The 17308-nt window shown below is 38.2% G+C and overlaps 2 protein-coding genes across 6 annotated transcripts in view; both read left to right on the top strand.

The window, feature by feature from the left end:
- Positions 1 to 1529: 1529 nt before the first annotated feature.
- On the top strand, positions 1530 to 2141 carry LOC111463373. Its single transcript, XM_023107295.1, has one exon. The coding sequence runs from the start codon at positions 1665 to 1667 to the stop codon at positions 2115 to 2117; it is 453 nt and encodes a 150-aa protein (XP_022963063.1). The 5' UTR covers positions 1530 to 1664; the 3' UTR covers positions 2118 to 2141.
- A 9418-nt stretch (positions 2142 to 11559) lies between these two features.
- Positions 11560 to 17308, top strand: part of LOC111460282 (chaperone protein dnaJ 15-like) — a 33687-nt gene continuing 27938 nt past the window's right edge. For 3 of the 5 annotated variants that reach the window (XM_023103497.1, XM_023103490.1, XM_023103471.1), the window contains exons 1-11: positions 11560 to 11674; positions 11918 to 12090; positions 13045 to 13168; positions 13420 to 13502; positions 13578 to 13689; positions 13778 to 13882; positions 14029 to 14079; positions 14696 to 14785; positions 14912 to 15020; positions 15108 to 15256; positions 15345 to 15398. In XM_023103497.1, coding sequence (XP_022959265.1) covers positions 11960 to 12090; positions 13045 to 13168; positions 13420 to 13502; positions 13578 to 13689; positions 13778 to 13882; positions 14029 to 14079; positions 14696 to 14785; positions 14912 to 15020; positions 15108 to 15256; positions 15345 to 15398 — 1008 coding nt within the window. In that variant the 5' untranslated portion in view covers positions 11560 to 11674; positions 11918 to 11959. Of the gene's footprint in view, positions 11675 to 11877; positions 12091 to 13044; positions 13169 to 13419; positions 13503 to 13577; positions 13690 to 13777; positions 13883 to 14028; positions 14080 to 14695; positions 14786 to 14911; positions 15021 to 15107; positions 15257 to 15344; positions 15399 to 17308 lie in introns of all 5 variants that reach the window. The other 2 variants (XM_023103481.1, XM_023103505.1) reach the window with 2 other exon arrangements.

Raw genomic sequence — 17308 nt, 5'->3', positions numbered from 1 at the left:
CCTTGTCGACCTTGAGTTGAGGCCAACGTTAACCAAAGGATCAATCTCATATGAGGCTCGTGACTAGTGTCACAATCGTACTTTTTCAACCGTACGATGCCATAATCTTGACATGCTCAGCTGACTTTGTAACTTCATAGGATCTTAGATACGACTTGATCTAGCCTCTGCTTTAGACCAAGGTCTCTCATGTACAACATCGCATCTCCATCATCATCTTGGTTTCCATCGACCAATCCATGCATTTGTGAGGCCATCCCATGTCTCGAGATAGCTCGACCATCTTGGCTTGCTCAACATGTCTATCAGGCCGACCCATGTATAGTTCATCTCATCGGGACATCCTGAACATTCATCCATCTAGGTTCTCATCAATGCATGAACCCTCCCGTATCTATACTAAGTCATTTACGGGATCCATATTGGATAGCAGGTGCATATACCAACCTTTGGAGATAGGGCGCAATGTCGGCACACCCGTGTTATCCGACACGATCATGTACCAATTGTCATAGTTTGGCTATGGTGCCAACTATCCGAGTCATATTCTTCAATATGTGTGGTGTCACAATTTTATCAAGATCATAACCAAACTCTAAGGAAAATTCAAGCCCCATTATAATTTTTTCATCAAGCTTTGTGATTTTGTATGATCTTAAGCGAGGTTCTCCTTCATCAACCAAACATAACTAATACAAAAACTAAGCTTCATTCGACCATACACATCATCTTTACGTGTATTTTCACTCTATTGATACTCTAGCCGACTTGCTTATACTCTAGGTCAAGTATTAAGGCTTGTGGTCTTTCCTCTACACTAGGTCAAGGTCCTTCAAATGCAATATCACATCTCATTTGTCATCGTGGTTCTCAACAACATGTCCTACACGCTTCTACATCAATGTGTTTAAACCCTTGGTTGGGTCAAAACAACCTTAACATGCTCAACTAGAGTTTATTGGTGATTTCAACACTTACTGGAACCTATCGAGGCATTGTATTGCTTATTAGTGCATATTGGCTCAATACATTGTTAATCGAGGATTCTTAAGTCTCATCGATGCTTCATGATGTCATCCAAGACCTTAAATGTCATTGGCCTTTGCTGCTCGCTAAGATACACTTATCGAGAATAGACCCATTAGTCAACTTTTATAATCGACACATCTCAGACATCCTCTATTTGAATACTATTGAGGCGTGAACTCTCTGGTATCCATGTCGAGTCATTTCTACATACCATATTGGAGAACGACTCTATATATTGAGTTTGTGAAGAGTCAAATCACAAGGACATCAGCCAATTGAGTGGGGTTGGATGTCACGGTCATGCTTGTCCAGGACGTGTTCTCCATGGTCGTATGCCCATTCTAAACCCCTTTTAATTGTTTTCATGTATAGTTAGGTCTTTACTTTTCCCCCTTGTCAACACGGGTATGTTTGCCAAAATCATGTTTACACCCATCAGACCTAAAATGTCCCAAAATTGACGGGAGAGAGAAAAAAAAAAAATTGGGAGTGCCATCAAAATCGTGTTCAAATTCCGGCCTTCAATCATTTACCATTTTTTCAAATTCCAAAGCCTCTCTCTCTCTCTCTCTCTCTCTCTGTGTGTAACTCCAAATACGCACACCGTCGATTCGATTCATTCTTAACCTTTTTCCATGGCGTCGCTTCTCAAATTCAAGCTCCTCCCGACCCACTGCGGCGTCGCTCAGAGTCCCACCTTGAGCCCTAGGACCAGCCCTCTCGTTCACCTCCGCCGCCGCAAAACCACCCTCCGGATGCTCCTCACTCGGAATTCCGCCCGCCGCTCGCCCCGTCGCCGCGCCTTGCCGGATAAGAAACGAGACGACCACAAGGATTTGTCTCGGAGCAACACGTTGAAGGATTTGTTCGTGTCATCACCGCCGTATGATGAATCCGACGGCGAGATTAACGAGACCGTTGCGGCAGCTCCGATCCGGAACGTGACTCCGGTTTGTAGGGAGGAGGATGGTGAGATTGGACCGACCAGTTGGCATCCAGGTTCGCCTAGACCGGGTTGGACCGGTTTCCGACACAAATACTTGCTCCGGAAAACGTGGCGGCCACTGCTTGCCAGCATCCCCGAGTAATGGATGGTTTTTTTCCCTCCTTTTTAACCCTTTCTATAATTGTTTTAAAAAAAAAAATTGTGTGATCAAATATTTAGCTGTTTTTTAGTATATTTTAAAATTTTGTTAACTTAAAATAGGAATTAGGGAAGTATTGAGATGTTAATCACAAGGGGGTTTGGGGAAATAATTTGTTATAGGGAAATGATTTTTGTATTTGAAATTCTGATTGTTGGATGATGAAAGCCCCACGTCTCCTCGTTTAGCAATGATCGTGAGTTTATAATTAAAAATACTATCTCCATTGGTACGACACTGTTTTGAGAAAACTCAAAGCAAAACTATAAGAACTTATGCTCAAAGTGAACAATATCATACCATTGTATAGAGTCGTGGTCATTTAACACCCATTAATTTGAAAATGGTGTAGAGATTGAGAGTCGGAGTGGCATAAGAATATACCTCTTCCCTTTTAACTTTTTTGAATAGATTCTTGCCATGTTCAAGAGTTAGTGGCCTACATGTGGGAGGGACCCTCTTCTTTTTTCTTTATTCCTTCTAATTTAGTTCTAACATTTAGGGCTTAATACCCACAAACGATCTAGATTCAAAACGTTAAATTTTCATGAAAAGATTCAAATTTCTATTAAAGAACGATGATAAAGTTGAGGATAGTACTTAAAATATGATAATGATATCAAACAAAGAATAATCGAGATCTGATGGGTATTAATGTGGTTGTTATTGGGAGTGTTTTTTTCTTTTTTTTTTTTTTCTCTTTTTTGAAGAATGTGTAGAAAAGATAAAAAAAGGCAGGAGGAAATGGGAATAGGAATTTGGACCAGATATGCAAAAGCATTCACAAACAAAACCCAAATTTCATTCCACTCCTAAAAAGCAATGCCTCCCACTTTACACAAAATCATCACCTTTCAATTTTTTTTTAAAAAAAAAATAATGAAAACATAAATAAACATGTGAATGTGTAACGACTTTATTTTTCTATTAAAATAAAGTCGCTACTACATGCATAACATGACTGTTAAATATGAAAACGTTCATTGAATATAGTAAAGTAAAAATATTTAAAACATATAAAACAAAAATAAATACACTTGTAACATCAAAAGGAAAACAAATTAATGGCCTAATATGACCTAAGGTTATCAAATAGACAAAATGTAAGTACCCTATCATTGGTTCCATGACCTTCATCACGATACCGCTATCATACGTACATGGATGTCTTATCTTTACTTAAAATGTAAGAGCAGTACATGACTTGAGTATTTTAAGAAATACTCGTAACTCCACTATTAGAGTCAAAAAATGCAAACACATGCAATATGGTGGTTCTTATCCTTTTTCACATATCATAGCATGACCTTAGACAACTTTTCAGTTCAGATAAAATTGGATGTGTAGTACTTTTCTGCACATGACCCGCACGTGCAAGCATGGACCTACTAGATGGGCTCGCACACTCTATAAGTCTGGCTCGTCAAACTAGCATCGTTAATGGACTCTTGTCGAACACCACAGAGGGAAAGAACCCGCATAACATCATGATGAACATAAATGTAAAAACTCCTTAGTCGTAACGTACGCGTCCAAACTCATCATATTGGAGAGCACAAATATGCATGAGGTCCCCATCATTTATAATCATGTCATAATGTATGATGCAAGATAAATCTCCATTTATCTATAACTTAATAAGTATGTGAATTATGCTTACATAATTCCTATACATTCTGTAATACATTGCATAGCTCTCATGGCATGGTCTACGAAATTTTATGCATCATAGATTAATGATTTCATAACAATTTTATACAACGTGACATGATCACAAAATAGCATACCTTTATTAAATGACATAGATTATCATAGCATAACGTGACATAATATGGCATAACATAGCATGACATGATATGACATAACATATCATAGCATAAAATCGAACAAGATAGCATATCTTAATATATCATGCATACATATGACACGTGGAGAGGTCATGGGACACGCGTCATCATACATAATACAATTCATCCAACCAAGCTAATAGTAGAACTACTTACAATTTTTTTATAGAAATTATTATTAGTTTTCTTGTCATTCCAAGTTCCACATTGTCACCCTTCTTTTTTAAGCAAATTTATTATTTCCATTTGTGATCTAGATTCTTTCTTTTTCTTTATTAAAATTTGGAGTGAGCAATTGCATGACTAGAGATCGAACAAAGTTCTAGGAGCTTGATGAGAAGCTCATTGGAAATATGAATCTTTGTGATGGATCAACTGTACCGATCTAAGACAAAGGATCCATCTTGTACGAATGCAAGAATGGAGATCAACGTCTACTAACCAAAGTATATTACATCTCGAGTTTGATTGCTAATATTATTAGTCAGAGTTTGAAGGCTAATATTATTAACCAAGGTCAAATGACAAAAGAAGGCATTAGAACAAAGTTAGTCGGCTCGTTCCTTAAGATATTCAACAGAAAAGGAGCCTTGTTGAAGGTAAAATGGCCGCAAAATCAAGATACTAATGAAAGAGCATCAACATCTTTCATAATTGGTAGCAAGAAAGGAAAAAAGAAAAACTAGTGTGTCGAGAAGAAGAAACGAAAGATCAGAGATAAGAAGAAACTAGAGGCTACTTTAGTCAGCAAAGAGCAACCTACAAGTCGGTGTACATTAGACTTATTATCTCAACCAATGAAGCCTAAAGGGAGGCCACCAAAGTGTAAGAAAAATGAGATATCGAACTTGTCATCACAATCAAAGAGGCCCAGAGACAGACTTGAAAAGAAACAAGAATCCAACAACAATGGGAGTTACAATTACCAACTTGTTTCGACCGTTTTTATCGAATACCTAGTTGGGTTATCCAACTTGCTTGAGATTGATGGTGCCTCAAAAAATTCGGAAGAACTTGTAGTCTTGGAAGCAATGTTGAAAGATAGAGAAGTACCTTACAAGAAGTTTCTACATGCAATTATGATGGTGAAGTTCCTGCACAAAAGAGAAGTTGAAGAAATTGCATATTGCAAAATTGAATTTTTTTTTTAAAAAGACAAAGTTGATCACGGACCAAACAAAGTTGACACTGGAGAGCAACGTAAGGACAATCTCACCAAAGCCCTAACAAAAGTCAAATTTACAAAGATGTGAGAGTTGCTCGTAGTGAAGAATCTCGAGCAATGTCAAACTTACCGGTGATACCTACCCTTAATATCATAATGAGTCTCATATAAATTTACTTAATATTTTGAGTGTTTCACGGTCTTGAAAACAACTTGGAGTTCTCTCTTAAAAATCAATATTTCATATTATTTTTAAAAAATTATTTGCAGTAGGAATAAACTAACAAACTAGTCATATTTTTAAATACATTATTGTTCATCCATTATGATTCATGCATACATTTAGGTTTATAGATTAGGTATATATTTGAGTAATTTTAAAGCATATTGTTTTTGTTTTTCAAAACTTCTGTCTTTGTGTTGGTCGGAAAGCAATTCTAAAAGTTCATTTAAGATTCTTTTTACTCTCAATCCATCATTTTCCTCATCGGACTTGTGAAAACTAAATAATTATAAATACCAAATTTTATTAAAAAAAATTGTCTAAAATGTTTTGGTAGTTACAATGTTTATGGTAGCTATGTACACAAAATTTGATTGATAAAAAAAATAAGGTCATTACATCTTCCTCAGAAGCTTTTAAGATTTTGTTCTAAAATTTAGGTAATTTAAGGTCTACCCTATTTATTATCTCTTTATTGAAATCTACTAAAAATTATTATGTCACAATTCATATTTTTCTAATTTTTCAGATAATTTAGTTCTCTCTAGCTCCATGGATGTCATGCTTAAATAAGTCTATTTTTAATAAAATGGGTTTATAGTAGTTTATATTTTGTTATGCACAATTTTTTAAAATTAATTATTTTTATTGTTTTTTAATTTCAAGATCCCTCCTTGAATTTTTCTTACTTTGGAGTAACCAATGGCTCGGAAAGTGTTTGTATTTATTTGTCTTTAGTTTTATTCCAATGTTGAAGTATGGTAGGATGTTACAATTCTACCTTGTTGTAGAAGAATTTGTTTATTTGAATGATTATAGATTGATTTGTGTATTATTTATGAACTTTTAATATCTTCTATCTCATATTGTATTGAATGATTATGTATTGTGGGTAAATAAAAGTTTTTTTTTTTTAAAAAAAAAATTAAGAATCCAACCAACTCGAACATGTGTTAGTCCAAAAATTCTCTTAACCTAACCCAACCCAACCCAACCCATGTAAAAGATTTAGTTTCACCTCCCAATGCATGAGATTTTATTGGAATTAGGTTCTAAAATTTGATACGTTGTTTTTTTTTTTTTTGGAAGAATTTGGCACAACTTATGTGAAGAAAACTAGAGTTGAATCGAACTAGTAGTCAAAGTTGGAACAGACCTCAAGAATGATGAATTTTTAGTTTTGGACCAACACATTTATATCTCTTCACTAAAACTATTAAAACTATTTAGACTTGGTGAATGAATAAAGTTGATTTGAGTGAAGTAGTAAATGAGCGTTTGAAGGAGAAGGGACCCACATCAGGCATGGATAGAGCCACGTCGTTCATGTAAGTAACAATTTAGACTTTTCTCAAGTAATACTTATAAGGATCACTAGGACGTGCTAACATGTGAGCATATCTTACATTAGGTGGTTAGAATATGCATGGATAGGACTCTAGAATGACAATTAGGATGAGAGTGTTATGTATGTTATAGAAACTTACCGAAATGGCTATAAGATGAGAATTTATGTTGTATGCCTATTTTAATGCTTTTCGTTGTGCTAGAAAGGAGGATGAGATGTTGTGATACGTGCTTAGAGTGATTAATAGATGTTATCTTCTTGTCGAGTTTGTATGGATGTTTAGATTATGTTTTCCATGCTTTAGGTGATCTATAGGGAATATCTCCCTAACAAAGCATGCATTGGAGAACCAAATTAACATTTGGGCATTACACGAGCGGTTTACACGTTGACTATGAGATCCCACGTCGGTTGGGGAGGAGAACGAAGCATTCTTTGTAAGGGTGTGGAAACTTTTCCCCAGAAGACGCGTTTAAAAAACATTGAGGGGAAGCCCGAAAAGGAAAGCCCAAAGAGAACAATATCTATTAGCGGTGGGCTTGGGGCATTACAAATGGTATCAGAGCCAAACACTGGGCGATGTGCCAGCGAGGAGGCTGATCCCCAAAGGGGGATGTACACGAGGCAGTGTACCAGTAAGGACGCTGAGCCCCAAAGGGGGGTGGATTGGGGGGTCCCACATCGATTGGAGAAGAGAACAAGTGTGACCGAGAACGCTGGGCCCTGAAGGGGGCGGGGTAAATTATGAGATCCCACATCGGTTGGGGAGGAGAACGAAGCATTCTTTGTAAGGATGTGGAAACTTCTTCCTAGCAGAAGCATTTAAAAAAACCTTGAGGGGAAGCACGAAAGAAAAAGCTCAAAGAAGACAATATCTGCTAGCAGTGGGCTTGAGCCGTTATAAAGACTTAGGTCAATGTGTTTTTTAGTAGACCAATCACCCTAGGATTGTGAGCGCTAATTAGAGGTCTAGGCTTGAGAGCACCCAAATTCCCGAGGAGCTAGTTGTTACAGTCATGCTCGTCCAAGGCGTGTTGCCCATGGCCGCATGCCCATAACAAGCCAAACCCTTTATGTCTTTCCATGTTCTAGTATTTTACTTTGTATTTCTAGGGAATATGATGTTTCGAAAAAATCATGTCTAGGCCTGCTAGACATGAAATGCCTCAGAATGTACTATAGGGGGATATGACTAGTTGTCAACTTCTCCCTACCCAAGGTTATATACTGTGAGCCGTTGTTGTTACTCTCTTGCTTGCTTATATAACGTCTCTTTCAAAAATCTCTCTTTCGAAAATCTCTCTGCCTTCGTTTTCTAAAAACCTTCTCTTAAACCGAAGCCAGAGGCTCGAGCATACGTCGCTTGGTCGTAGGCGACGCAAGAATGAATTGGCTTAGCTCACTTGTCGTTGGAAAGTGAGTGCCGCACAATCGCAAGTCCGCTACCATCAAGAGTGCGATTGTGACAAGTGGTATCAGAGCTTTGTTAGCTCCGTGACATAGCAAAGACCGAAACTATGTCGACACCCAAATCACAAGCCGACCAGCTTACTTTAATAGAGGAGGAAATGCTATTCCTCAAAGAAGTCCCTGACACCATCCGCTTCTTGGAAGAACGGGTGACGGAATTGAATGGAAAAGTCGTACAAATTGACGCAATGGGCAACCGCCTGGATGAGTTGCCAATTGCAGAATTAATGTTTCGAGTGGTCTCGCTCGAAGAAAGAGTTGCTCCTATGAGCAGCTCAAGACCTTCTGGTAGCCCCGATAGCTCTATCGTGCACAAGGAGGGACGTGACGAAGAGTTCGATGTGCTACAAAATACAATGATGAGTTTATTCAATGGATTAGCTGACGAATTCAGAACAACGATCGATGCCATCCAAGAAAAGATGGCCGACATGAACACCCAAATTGGGGTGACCCGTGGAGAACGTCACGGCTGGGCAAACTAATACCCTATCCAAGAAGCTAAAGTTCCCAGACCCCAGACCCTTCAAAGAGAATCGGGACGCCAAAGAGTTGGAGAACTTCATCTTTGATGTCGAACAGTACTTCAAAGCCACAATGACTTGTACCGATGACATAAAAGTGACAGTAGCCTCAATGCATCTCATAGACGATGCAAAATTTTGGTGGCGTACAAAGGTGCAAGACATCGAGAATGGATTGTGCACCATCGACTCGTGAGAAGACCTCAAGAGAGAGTTGAGGGACCAATTCTTACCCGAAAACTTAGAACACATGGCAATGGAAAAATTAATAACCCTGAAACAATCTGGAAGCATAAGGGATTATGTCAGATAGTTCTCGACCCTGATGCTAGATATCAGGGGCACATAAGGGATTATGTCAGATAGTTCTCGACTCAGTCCAGAATGTCCCAATGAATCTACTATCCCTATCACTGATGATGCTTGACGGAATGCCCCATAACTTTACAACGTGTTTGAAAAATAGTTGGGCGGTGAGTTCTGCCGAGCATAATTTTGGAGTGGGGATGAATGTCGCATATTTTGAGAATCGGTCTACGATAACCAAGATGACGTCATATTCTCCGACTTTTGGAAGGTGTGTTATGAAGTCCAGAGATACACTTTTCCAGGGTCTTGTTGGCACAGGTAGAGGTTCCAAGAGTCCTGAGACTTTGGCTTTCTCGACCTTGTCCTGTTGACAGATGAGGCACGTCTTGGTGTATTGCATGATGTCATCTCGCATGTTCGGCCAAAAGTACCCCTTCTTTATTAGGGCGTATGTTCTTTGCCACCCCGGGTGTCCGGCCCATAAGGTATCATGACATTCCTGAATGAGCTTCTTCCTCAGTTCTCCCGTTCTTGGGACATACAATCTGTTTCCTTTGGTCATCAGGAGATCTCCCTCGACCCAAAACTGTCGTGTTTTTCCAGCTTTAGCTAGTTCGACGACGGCTTTGGCCGATGGATCTTTATGTAACTGTTCCTTGATGATGTCGCGCATCGATCCAGCTCAAAATTTCACCAGAGAATGAAAGCAGACAACAGATATAGCCCAGGCATATTTGGAGAAAGCTTCTAAGCATATGAAGAAGTGGGCGGACAAGAAGCGTCGCCCCCTCCAATTCCAAGTAGGAGACCAAGTCCTCATCAAGTTGAGACCAGAACAGATCAGATTCCACAGCCGAAAGAACCAGAGACTAGTTCGACAATGTGAAGGCCTGGTTGAAGTCCTTAAAAAGATCGGGGTTACTTCCTACAGAATTGCGCTACCCACATGGATGAAAATCCACCCAGTAATTCATGTGAGCAACTTGAAGCCCTATCATCCTAATCCAGACGACGACCAGCAAAATGTAATCACGAGACCGAGCATCGATCTGAAACAAAGAAACACCAAAGAAATAGAGGAGATCCTAGCCGACAGAGTTTGGAAGATAGGAAGACCCGTACGGAAGATTCACGAATTCCTTGTCAAATGGAAGAATCTCCCTACGGAGGAAACCAGCTGGAAACGCGCTGAAGATCTGAACTCCACTGCCACCCCTTCACCAGGTTTGAAAGTAGTCGGTTGACAGAGACGTCAACCAATTAGGTGGGGGAGGATGTCACGGTCATGCTCGTCCAAGGCGTGTTGCCCATGGTCGCATTGCCCATGACAAGCCAAACCCTTTTATGTCTTTCCATGTTCTAGTGTTTTACTTTTGTATTTCTAGGGAGTATGACATTTCGTAAAAATCATGTCTAGGTCTGCCAAACATGAAATACCTGAGAATGTAGTATAAGGAAATATGATTAGTTGTCAACTTCTCCCTACCCAAGGTTATATACTGTGAGTCGTTGTTGTTACTCTCTTGCTTGCTTATATAACGTCTCTTTCAAAAATCTCTCTTTGCCCTCGTTTTCTAAAAACTTTCTCTTAAACCGAGGCCAGAGACTCGAGCATACGTCGCTTGGTGGTAAGCGACGCAAGAACGAATTGACTTAGCTCACCTGTCGTTGGAAAGTGAGTGTCGCACAATTCCAAGTCCGTTGCGATCAAGAGTACGATTGTGACACTAGTCTCGTCTGTCCCATATATGCAAGATGCGATTTAAGAACCTAGTAAACCTCCACAACTTCTAAAAGAAATTAAGAGAACTTACGAGACTGCTAGCATCATTAATGGTATCAATTGAAGAGTCACTATTGTATGTAGAAGTGAATCGAGGGCGTGTAAACCAGCTTTTAGAAGAGACGAGGGACTACATAAGTTATTTAGCTCATGGTAAGTGCCACTATTGTGTGTGAAAACAGTCAAGAATTCCTTAAACAAGCTCATTGTTCTGTAAACCTACCTTGAGAGGGGCGAAGAACCATGAAGATAAACTAAGTAGTTAGTATGCATTACATTTGTACAACTAAGCAGAAGAGAGGTTCTTTCCTTCCTTTAGATCCTTTCATTTAAGGTTGAACATAGATAATTCTCACTTTCGTCATATCCGAACGAAAGGAAGCTCCTCTCAATTCAGACTTCTTTTTATTTAAATGTTCGATAATGGTTTTGATCGTACTATTCTTTAAATTTTAAATTTTTATTTTTTTACTTTTAAAATGCATAATGTATGTAAATACTTCAATGAAACATACACCTAACAAGCTAAAAAGGAGTTAATATAACTAAAATTATTTAAAAATGAATGCGATACTTACCTGCTTACTCTAGCAAATATTAGGAGTTTACGATTTGGTTCGGTTCGGCTCACTTGGCCCGGGTTCAATTCTCAAGAAATGAGGTTTTTTTTTTTTTCTTGTCGTTTTTTGTATTTTGTTGTCTGAAGGGTAGCGGTAGAACGGACAAAGAAAAATGAAGGAAAAAGAGGGAAACAATTAGGAATACACCATTTGTACGATAATTCCTTGCAAAAATTTCTCCACATTCTCTGCAAATCTTCGGAAACCCCAGGTCTCATTTGCTTTTCCATGATTTTGAATCATTTTGTGTATTAACGCCTCTTGTTTGTGGATTGGATCCTGACTGACGGATTATTACTTGCTTCCTTTAATCTTCTGAAAATTGAGCTCAATCCGAAATAGGCTTTGACGTTGATGCATTTTTTTTTTTTAATGGTTTTCACATAATTTGTTCTTCCGCTCTTGAATTTCGAGATTTTCTTCTTGAAATTCGGTAATTTTCCAATTCTTGCAGCGATTTGAGAGGATACAGACCTTTCCCCCGTTCATAGGAGAGATGAAGACGGGTTCAAAGTCGGAAGGACCTTCCGCTCCAGCGCCTCGACGGGACCCCTATGAGGTTCTAAGCGTGTCCAGGGATTCCACTGATCAGGACATCAAGACTGCTTATAGGAAGCTTGCTCTCAAGTAATTCCTCTTGCTATACACTTCGTATTACTGAAATTTGATCGTCTTTAGTTCATATTTTATCGTAATTCTTGCTCCCCTTCAATAATGAATGGGAAGATGATGTATGCAAATGCTCAAGTTGAGACGTAAGAAGCTTATTTTAATCTGAGTTGGTCTAATTTTAAAGAACATAATGATTATTATGGTTAATTTGGTCGGACATTTTGTTTGAGAGTAATATCTGAAATATGGATGGAAGATGGAATTTTCTTTTTCTTCATCTTTTCAGCATGTTTGGAACTCGGGTGGTGATTGATATTCAGCTCTGTTACAGTTCAGCTAGGCTCTAGGTGCATTAACATTAAATTACGAATTGTTGTGAGTGGTTACAAAATAAGATTTTAGCTAGGCTCTTGGTGTATTAATGTGAGAACCCACACCAGTTGGGGAGGAGAACGAAACACCCTTTATAAGGGTGTGAAAACCTCTCCCTAGTAGACACGTTTTAAAAATCTTGAGGGAAAGTCCCAATAGGACAATATTTGCTAGCGGTGGGCCTAAACCGTTACAAATGGTATCAGAGCCAGACATCGGATGATGTGCCAGTGAGGAGGCTAAGCCCAAAAGGGGGTGGACACGAGGCGGTGTGCCAACAAGGAGCTGGGCCCTGAAGGGGGGTGGATCGTGAGATCCCACGTCGGTTTGGGAGGAGAACGAAACACCTTTTATAAGGGTGTGGAAACTTCTCCCTAGTAGATACGTTTTAAAAACCTTGAGGGAAAGCCCGAAAGGGAAAGCCCAAAGAGGATAATATCTACTATCAGTGAGCCTGGACCTTCACAACTAAATTGAGTTACACATTTCAATTTCCTCCCTTCCACCTTCAAATTTTTATATAAAAAGAAATAAATTTATTGTCATCTTTTAACCATCTGTCTGCAAAGTGATTCTTACCCCCCAAAAATGTGGCAGATATCATCCAGACAAGAATGGAAGTAACCCTGAAGCTTCAGAACTTTTTAAGGAGGTCGCATATTCTTATAGCATCCTATCTGATCCAGAGAAGAGAAGGCAATATGACAGTGCTGGCTTTGAGGTGCATGTCTCCTTGTCACCATCAACTTGTTATGATGCTTTGTAGTACTTGGTTTGTATGGACAATATTTAAAGAGATACTTCATTATTTTCAAATTCAAGATTTATATACTTTTGTAGGCCTTATGTGGCTTACACATATTTCCATCCCATACACAGTATTTTATTTTTCCCAATCAAAGCTTTCTCTGAGATTCAAATTGAGGTCAAGATTGTTAATTCACTCTTCCATCGTGTAATTAATGTGTTCAGGCCCTTGATGCTAGTGGCATGGATATGGAAATAGACTTGTCCAATCTTGGAACTGTCAATACCATGTTTGCAGCTTTGTTCAGGTGCACATTTATTGAGTTATTTACTGGTCTAGTCGTCTAGATTTTTCTTGATCACTTTTATTATTTATTTTTTAGTAAGCTGGGTGTTCCTATTAAGACTACAGTTTCTGCTAATGTTCTTGAAGAAGCTCTGAATGGAACTGTTACAGTCAGGCCTCTTCCTATTGGAACATCAGTTAGTGGCAAGGTGCATCATATATTGCTTACATCAAGATGGTAGAACAGCAGCAACATTTCCAGTATTTCTGATATCTTGTTATGTTTGTTTATTGTAGGTGGATAAGCAATGCGCTCACTTTTTTGGTGTGACAATTAACGAAGAGCAAGCTCAGGCAGGAATTGCTATAAGGGTTACTTCAACTTCACAAAGTAAATTCAAGGTGTAGTTTTGCCAGTAACTTTCATCCAAATGGGGCTCTTCTGATATGTGCAAATTTTCTTGATTCTTGGTCTTGTTCTCATGTGCATCCGCTTTGTAAGCCGTTTCATGTTACTGATTTCTGTGCTTATCCTTTTTTTATTCCAGCTGCTCTTTTTTGAACATGATGTCAGTGGCGGTTATAGTTTGGCCATACAGGTATCACCTTTCAAAATGTATGTGTAAAATTGATTCATAATTTAAATGAGGTTATTATTATGGTTCTTGAGCACCACAGTAGAGTAATGGTGGAAGTTCTTGAGGAATCAACTTGTCCTCGTCACTAAGCAACTTATTTTATTTAAAATTGATTCATAACTTAAATGAGGTTATTTTATGAGGATAGCTAGTGAAATTTAGAAGGAAAGATGAATTGTTTATTCCTAAAGCTATTTAGTTGTCCTTGCCCCAAGTCTTTAATGTCAATTGTCCAATGAGCTTCTGTATGGCTATCTCTAAAGCTGGATGGATGAATTTTTTCTTGTTCAAGAAAAAAAAAAGATGGATATATGTTAAAAAAATTTCTTTTCGATTTTTCCATTGGAGATGTTTGGAAAAATTCCCTCCTTTCAGTTTTATGATACTTGAGGACATACTTTGAACTGTGTTTTATAGTAGGTTTACCGTGAGTAGTTCGATGAAAGCTTACCATATCCATAGCCTGTCATGTGGATCCGAACTTGTAAAATAGTTCTTGAGTAGATTAATTTTGGGAATCTATGATTTAACTTCGTGTTGACTTTAGTACTATGGTTTTTCCATTGCTTTTCCGTAGGAAGATAGTGAGAAGACTGGGAAAGTAACGTCTGCTGGGTTGTACTTTTTGCATTTTCAAGTGTACAGGATGGATTCCACTGTCAATGCGGTACTTCAAGTTCCAATTATGTGTAGTTTACTGGTGTTTCCTATACTTTTGACCAGAACGGTCATCACGTCATATTTTTCGTTACGATGAAATTTGATGGTTGAATGAATTCATGTGTTGTTGCAGTTGGCAATGGCTAAGGACCCTGAGGCTGCTTTCTTCAAGAGTTTGGAAGGTCTTCAGCCTTGTGAGGTCTCAGAGCTAAAGGCTGGCACCCATATTTTTGCTGTTTATGGTCTTAACTTAGATTTCTTAATTCATCTTTCAAATTTTGTTCCGTTTCGTGTTAACTGCTTTTTTAATATATTCCGTGTTTATCCAGGAGATAACTTTTTCAAGACTGCTGCATATACTATTGAGGCACTATGTACAAAAGATTATGCAGAGACAACAGAAAAACTGAAAGATGTCGAAGCTCAAATTTTGAGAAAGAGAAATGAGCTACGGCAATTCGAGACAGAATACCGGAAGGTGTTGAAATATTCTTTGCCTTCCCTCCCTCCTCTCTCTCACACTATTACTTATTTTTTATTAATTGCTTTGGTATGATGTTCCATAGGCATTAGCACGCTTCCAAGAAGTGACAAAAAGATACAATGAGGAAAAACAGTCTGTAAGTTTTCATTGGTCATTCTTGTAATTTAGATCATGTTTTTTCATATTTTGGTTTCTTAATATCTAGGCCAAAGCCAAGCAATAAATGTCATCCCTTATATGTCCATAGATGTCGACACGTCTGTTGATAGCATGTAAGTGGCAATTTGTTGAAGTCATATCTACATCCCTCAGTGTTCTCACTCTACAAGCATTCTTATAGGATGATGGAAATGCCATATTCTTATTTTTCTTTCCTTTTCATTGAAATTATAAATTTAGATAGCATAATTAGATAATTCCAGAGGAGATCAGTTTTGATTCTTTCATTCTTTGGTATGTTGAATGGCTTGCAACGTTTTCGTTTGGCTTGTAGTCCGTTTTAAAGTTAAGAGGTGATGAAAGAAAGCAGATAACTTTAATAAAAAGATTCAAGGGTAAGTTGATCCCATCGTTGTTATGTTGGAGGCAATGTTTCAATTATTTTCTTTGAATACACAATCCATTTGGGATCTTGAAGAAAATAAAAAAGTTATAAAAGATCGGCAGAAAAGATTGAGAAAAAGGGATTAAGTGAGGATGTTTCTGTTGTCTTCTATCCTGTAAATTTATAAAAATTTTATTACTTTTGTTACTGTCCAATAATTGTTTGACATATGTTCATTAGTTTCCATCACATTTTCTTTGTAAGAGTTAGACGTGTCGTTAACGAGTGTTGGAACTGTAGTCAATTTTGTTCAACTAATGCTTGGTATGTGTTTTGTATGCTTAACATATGTTTGACACATGACCAATTAAGTGTTAGAATGTGTGATATATGTCTCTGTTTCATAGTTGGGATATAAGAGCAGCTTTGTTGAAAAGTATCGTCTTACCTTATTAATGAGAACAGCATGTTATGCAAAGTTAGAGCTGTTTTTGCAAAACTTCTACTGAAGCCTAGCTGATGTTTTTTTTTGTTACTTCTTTTGGTACATTCTAGGTTTGAATTTTTTATCATCTCACCTGATAATGGGATGGATACCTTCTCTTAACACTTAAATCGATTAGGCTTTTATGATTTAGGGTTTTTCTTGCTTTAGTATTATTGTTGGTGGTCGGGCTTTTTAAGCCGAAAGGTTGCATAGCCTGTTCAAGGAGTGTCTATGGCATGTTTGCCACATGTTCAATTCTTTTTTTTTAAAAAAAGAAAGAGACTCAATTTAGTATGTCGAACACGTGTCCAAATGTATCTTTGTTCGACATGGATATTGTCAAAAACGAAGTGTTTGTGCTTCGTAGCTGCAAACATTAATGTTAGAAAGTTGATGATCAAGTTGAGAAGAATCTTCCCCCCACTTTTTATGCAATCCTTTTCTAATTGTCTTGCAACATTTCTGGCTAAGCGAGGATTATTGTGAGATTCCATATCGATTGAAGAAAGGAATGAGTGCCAGCGAGGATGTTGGGGCTTGAAAAGGGTAGTTGTGTGATCCCACATCGGTTGGAGAGGAGAACGAAGCATTCTTTATAAATGTGTGGAAACCTCTCCTAGCAGACGTGTTTTAAAACGTTGGGGGAAGTCTAGAAAAGAAAGCCCAAAGAAGAAAATATCTGTTAACGATGGACTTGGGCCGTTACAGTTGAACCATGTTCACTCAGTAGGGTCAATATTTATGGCTGGTTCTCGAGCTAAGTTACAAGATAGTATTACAAGCCCCTGTTCCTTTTTCAGCTGCGGAGTAACCTCTATTGAAGTTGGGAATGACAGGAAAATTGGGGATTTGGATTCTACTAGGATTTGTCAGGATATAGTTGCCTTCGATATTTCCTTGTTTTTATTCGACTAGGATTCATCGTGGGGCAGAGCGGGGCAGGGCGGAGCGGAGCGAAGCACACTTATTATGTTTCACTTAGTTTATTCATTATAGTTTCTATTATCACTTAACA

Source organism: Cucurbita moschata, unplaced genomic scaffold (genome assembly GCF_002738365.1).
Source record: "Cucurbita moschata cultivar Rifu unplaced genomic scaffold, Cmos_1.0 Cmo_Scf00002, whole genome shotgun sequence".
Taxonomy (NCBI): domain Eukaryota; kingdom Viridiplantae; phylum Streptophyta; class Magnoliopsida; order Cucurbitales; family Cucurbitaceae; genus Cucurbita; species Cucurbita moschata.
This window is presented reverse-complemented; position numbering and strand designations above follow the sequence as displayed.

Excerpts from the sequence above, each read along its gene's own strand:
- LOC111463373 (XM_023107295.1), top strand. The coding sequence starts at position 1,665 with ATGGCGTCGCTTCTCAAATTCAAGCTCCTCCCGACCCACTGCGGCGTC.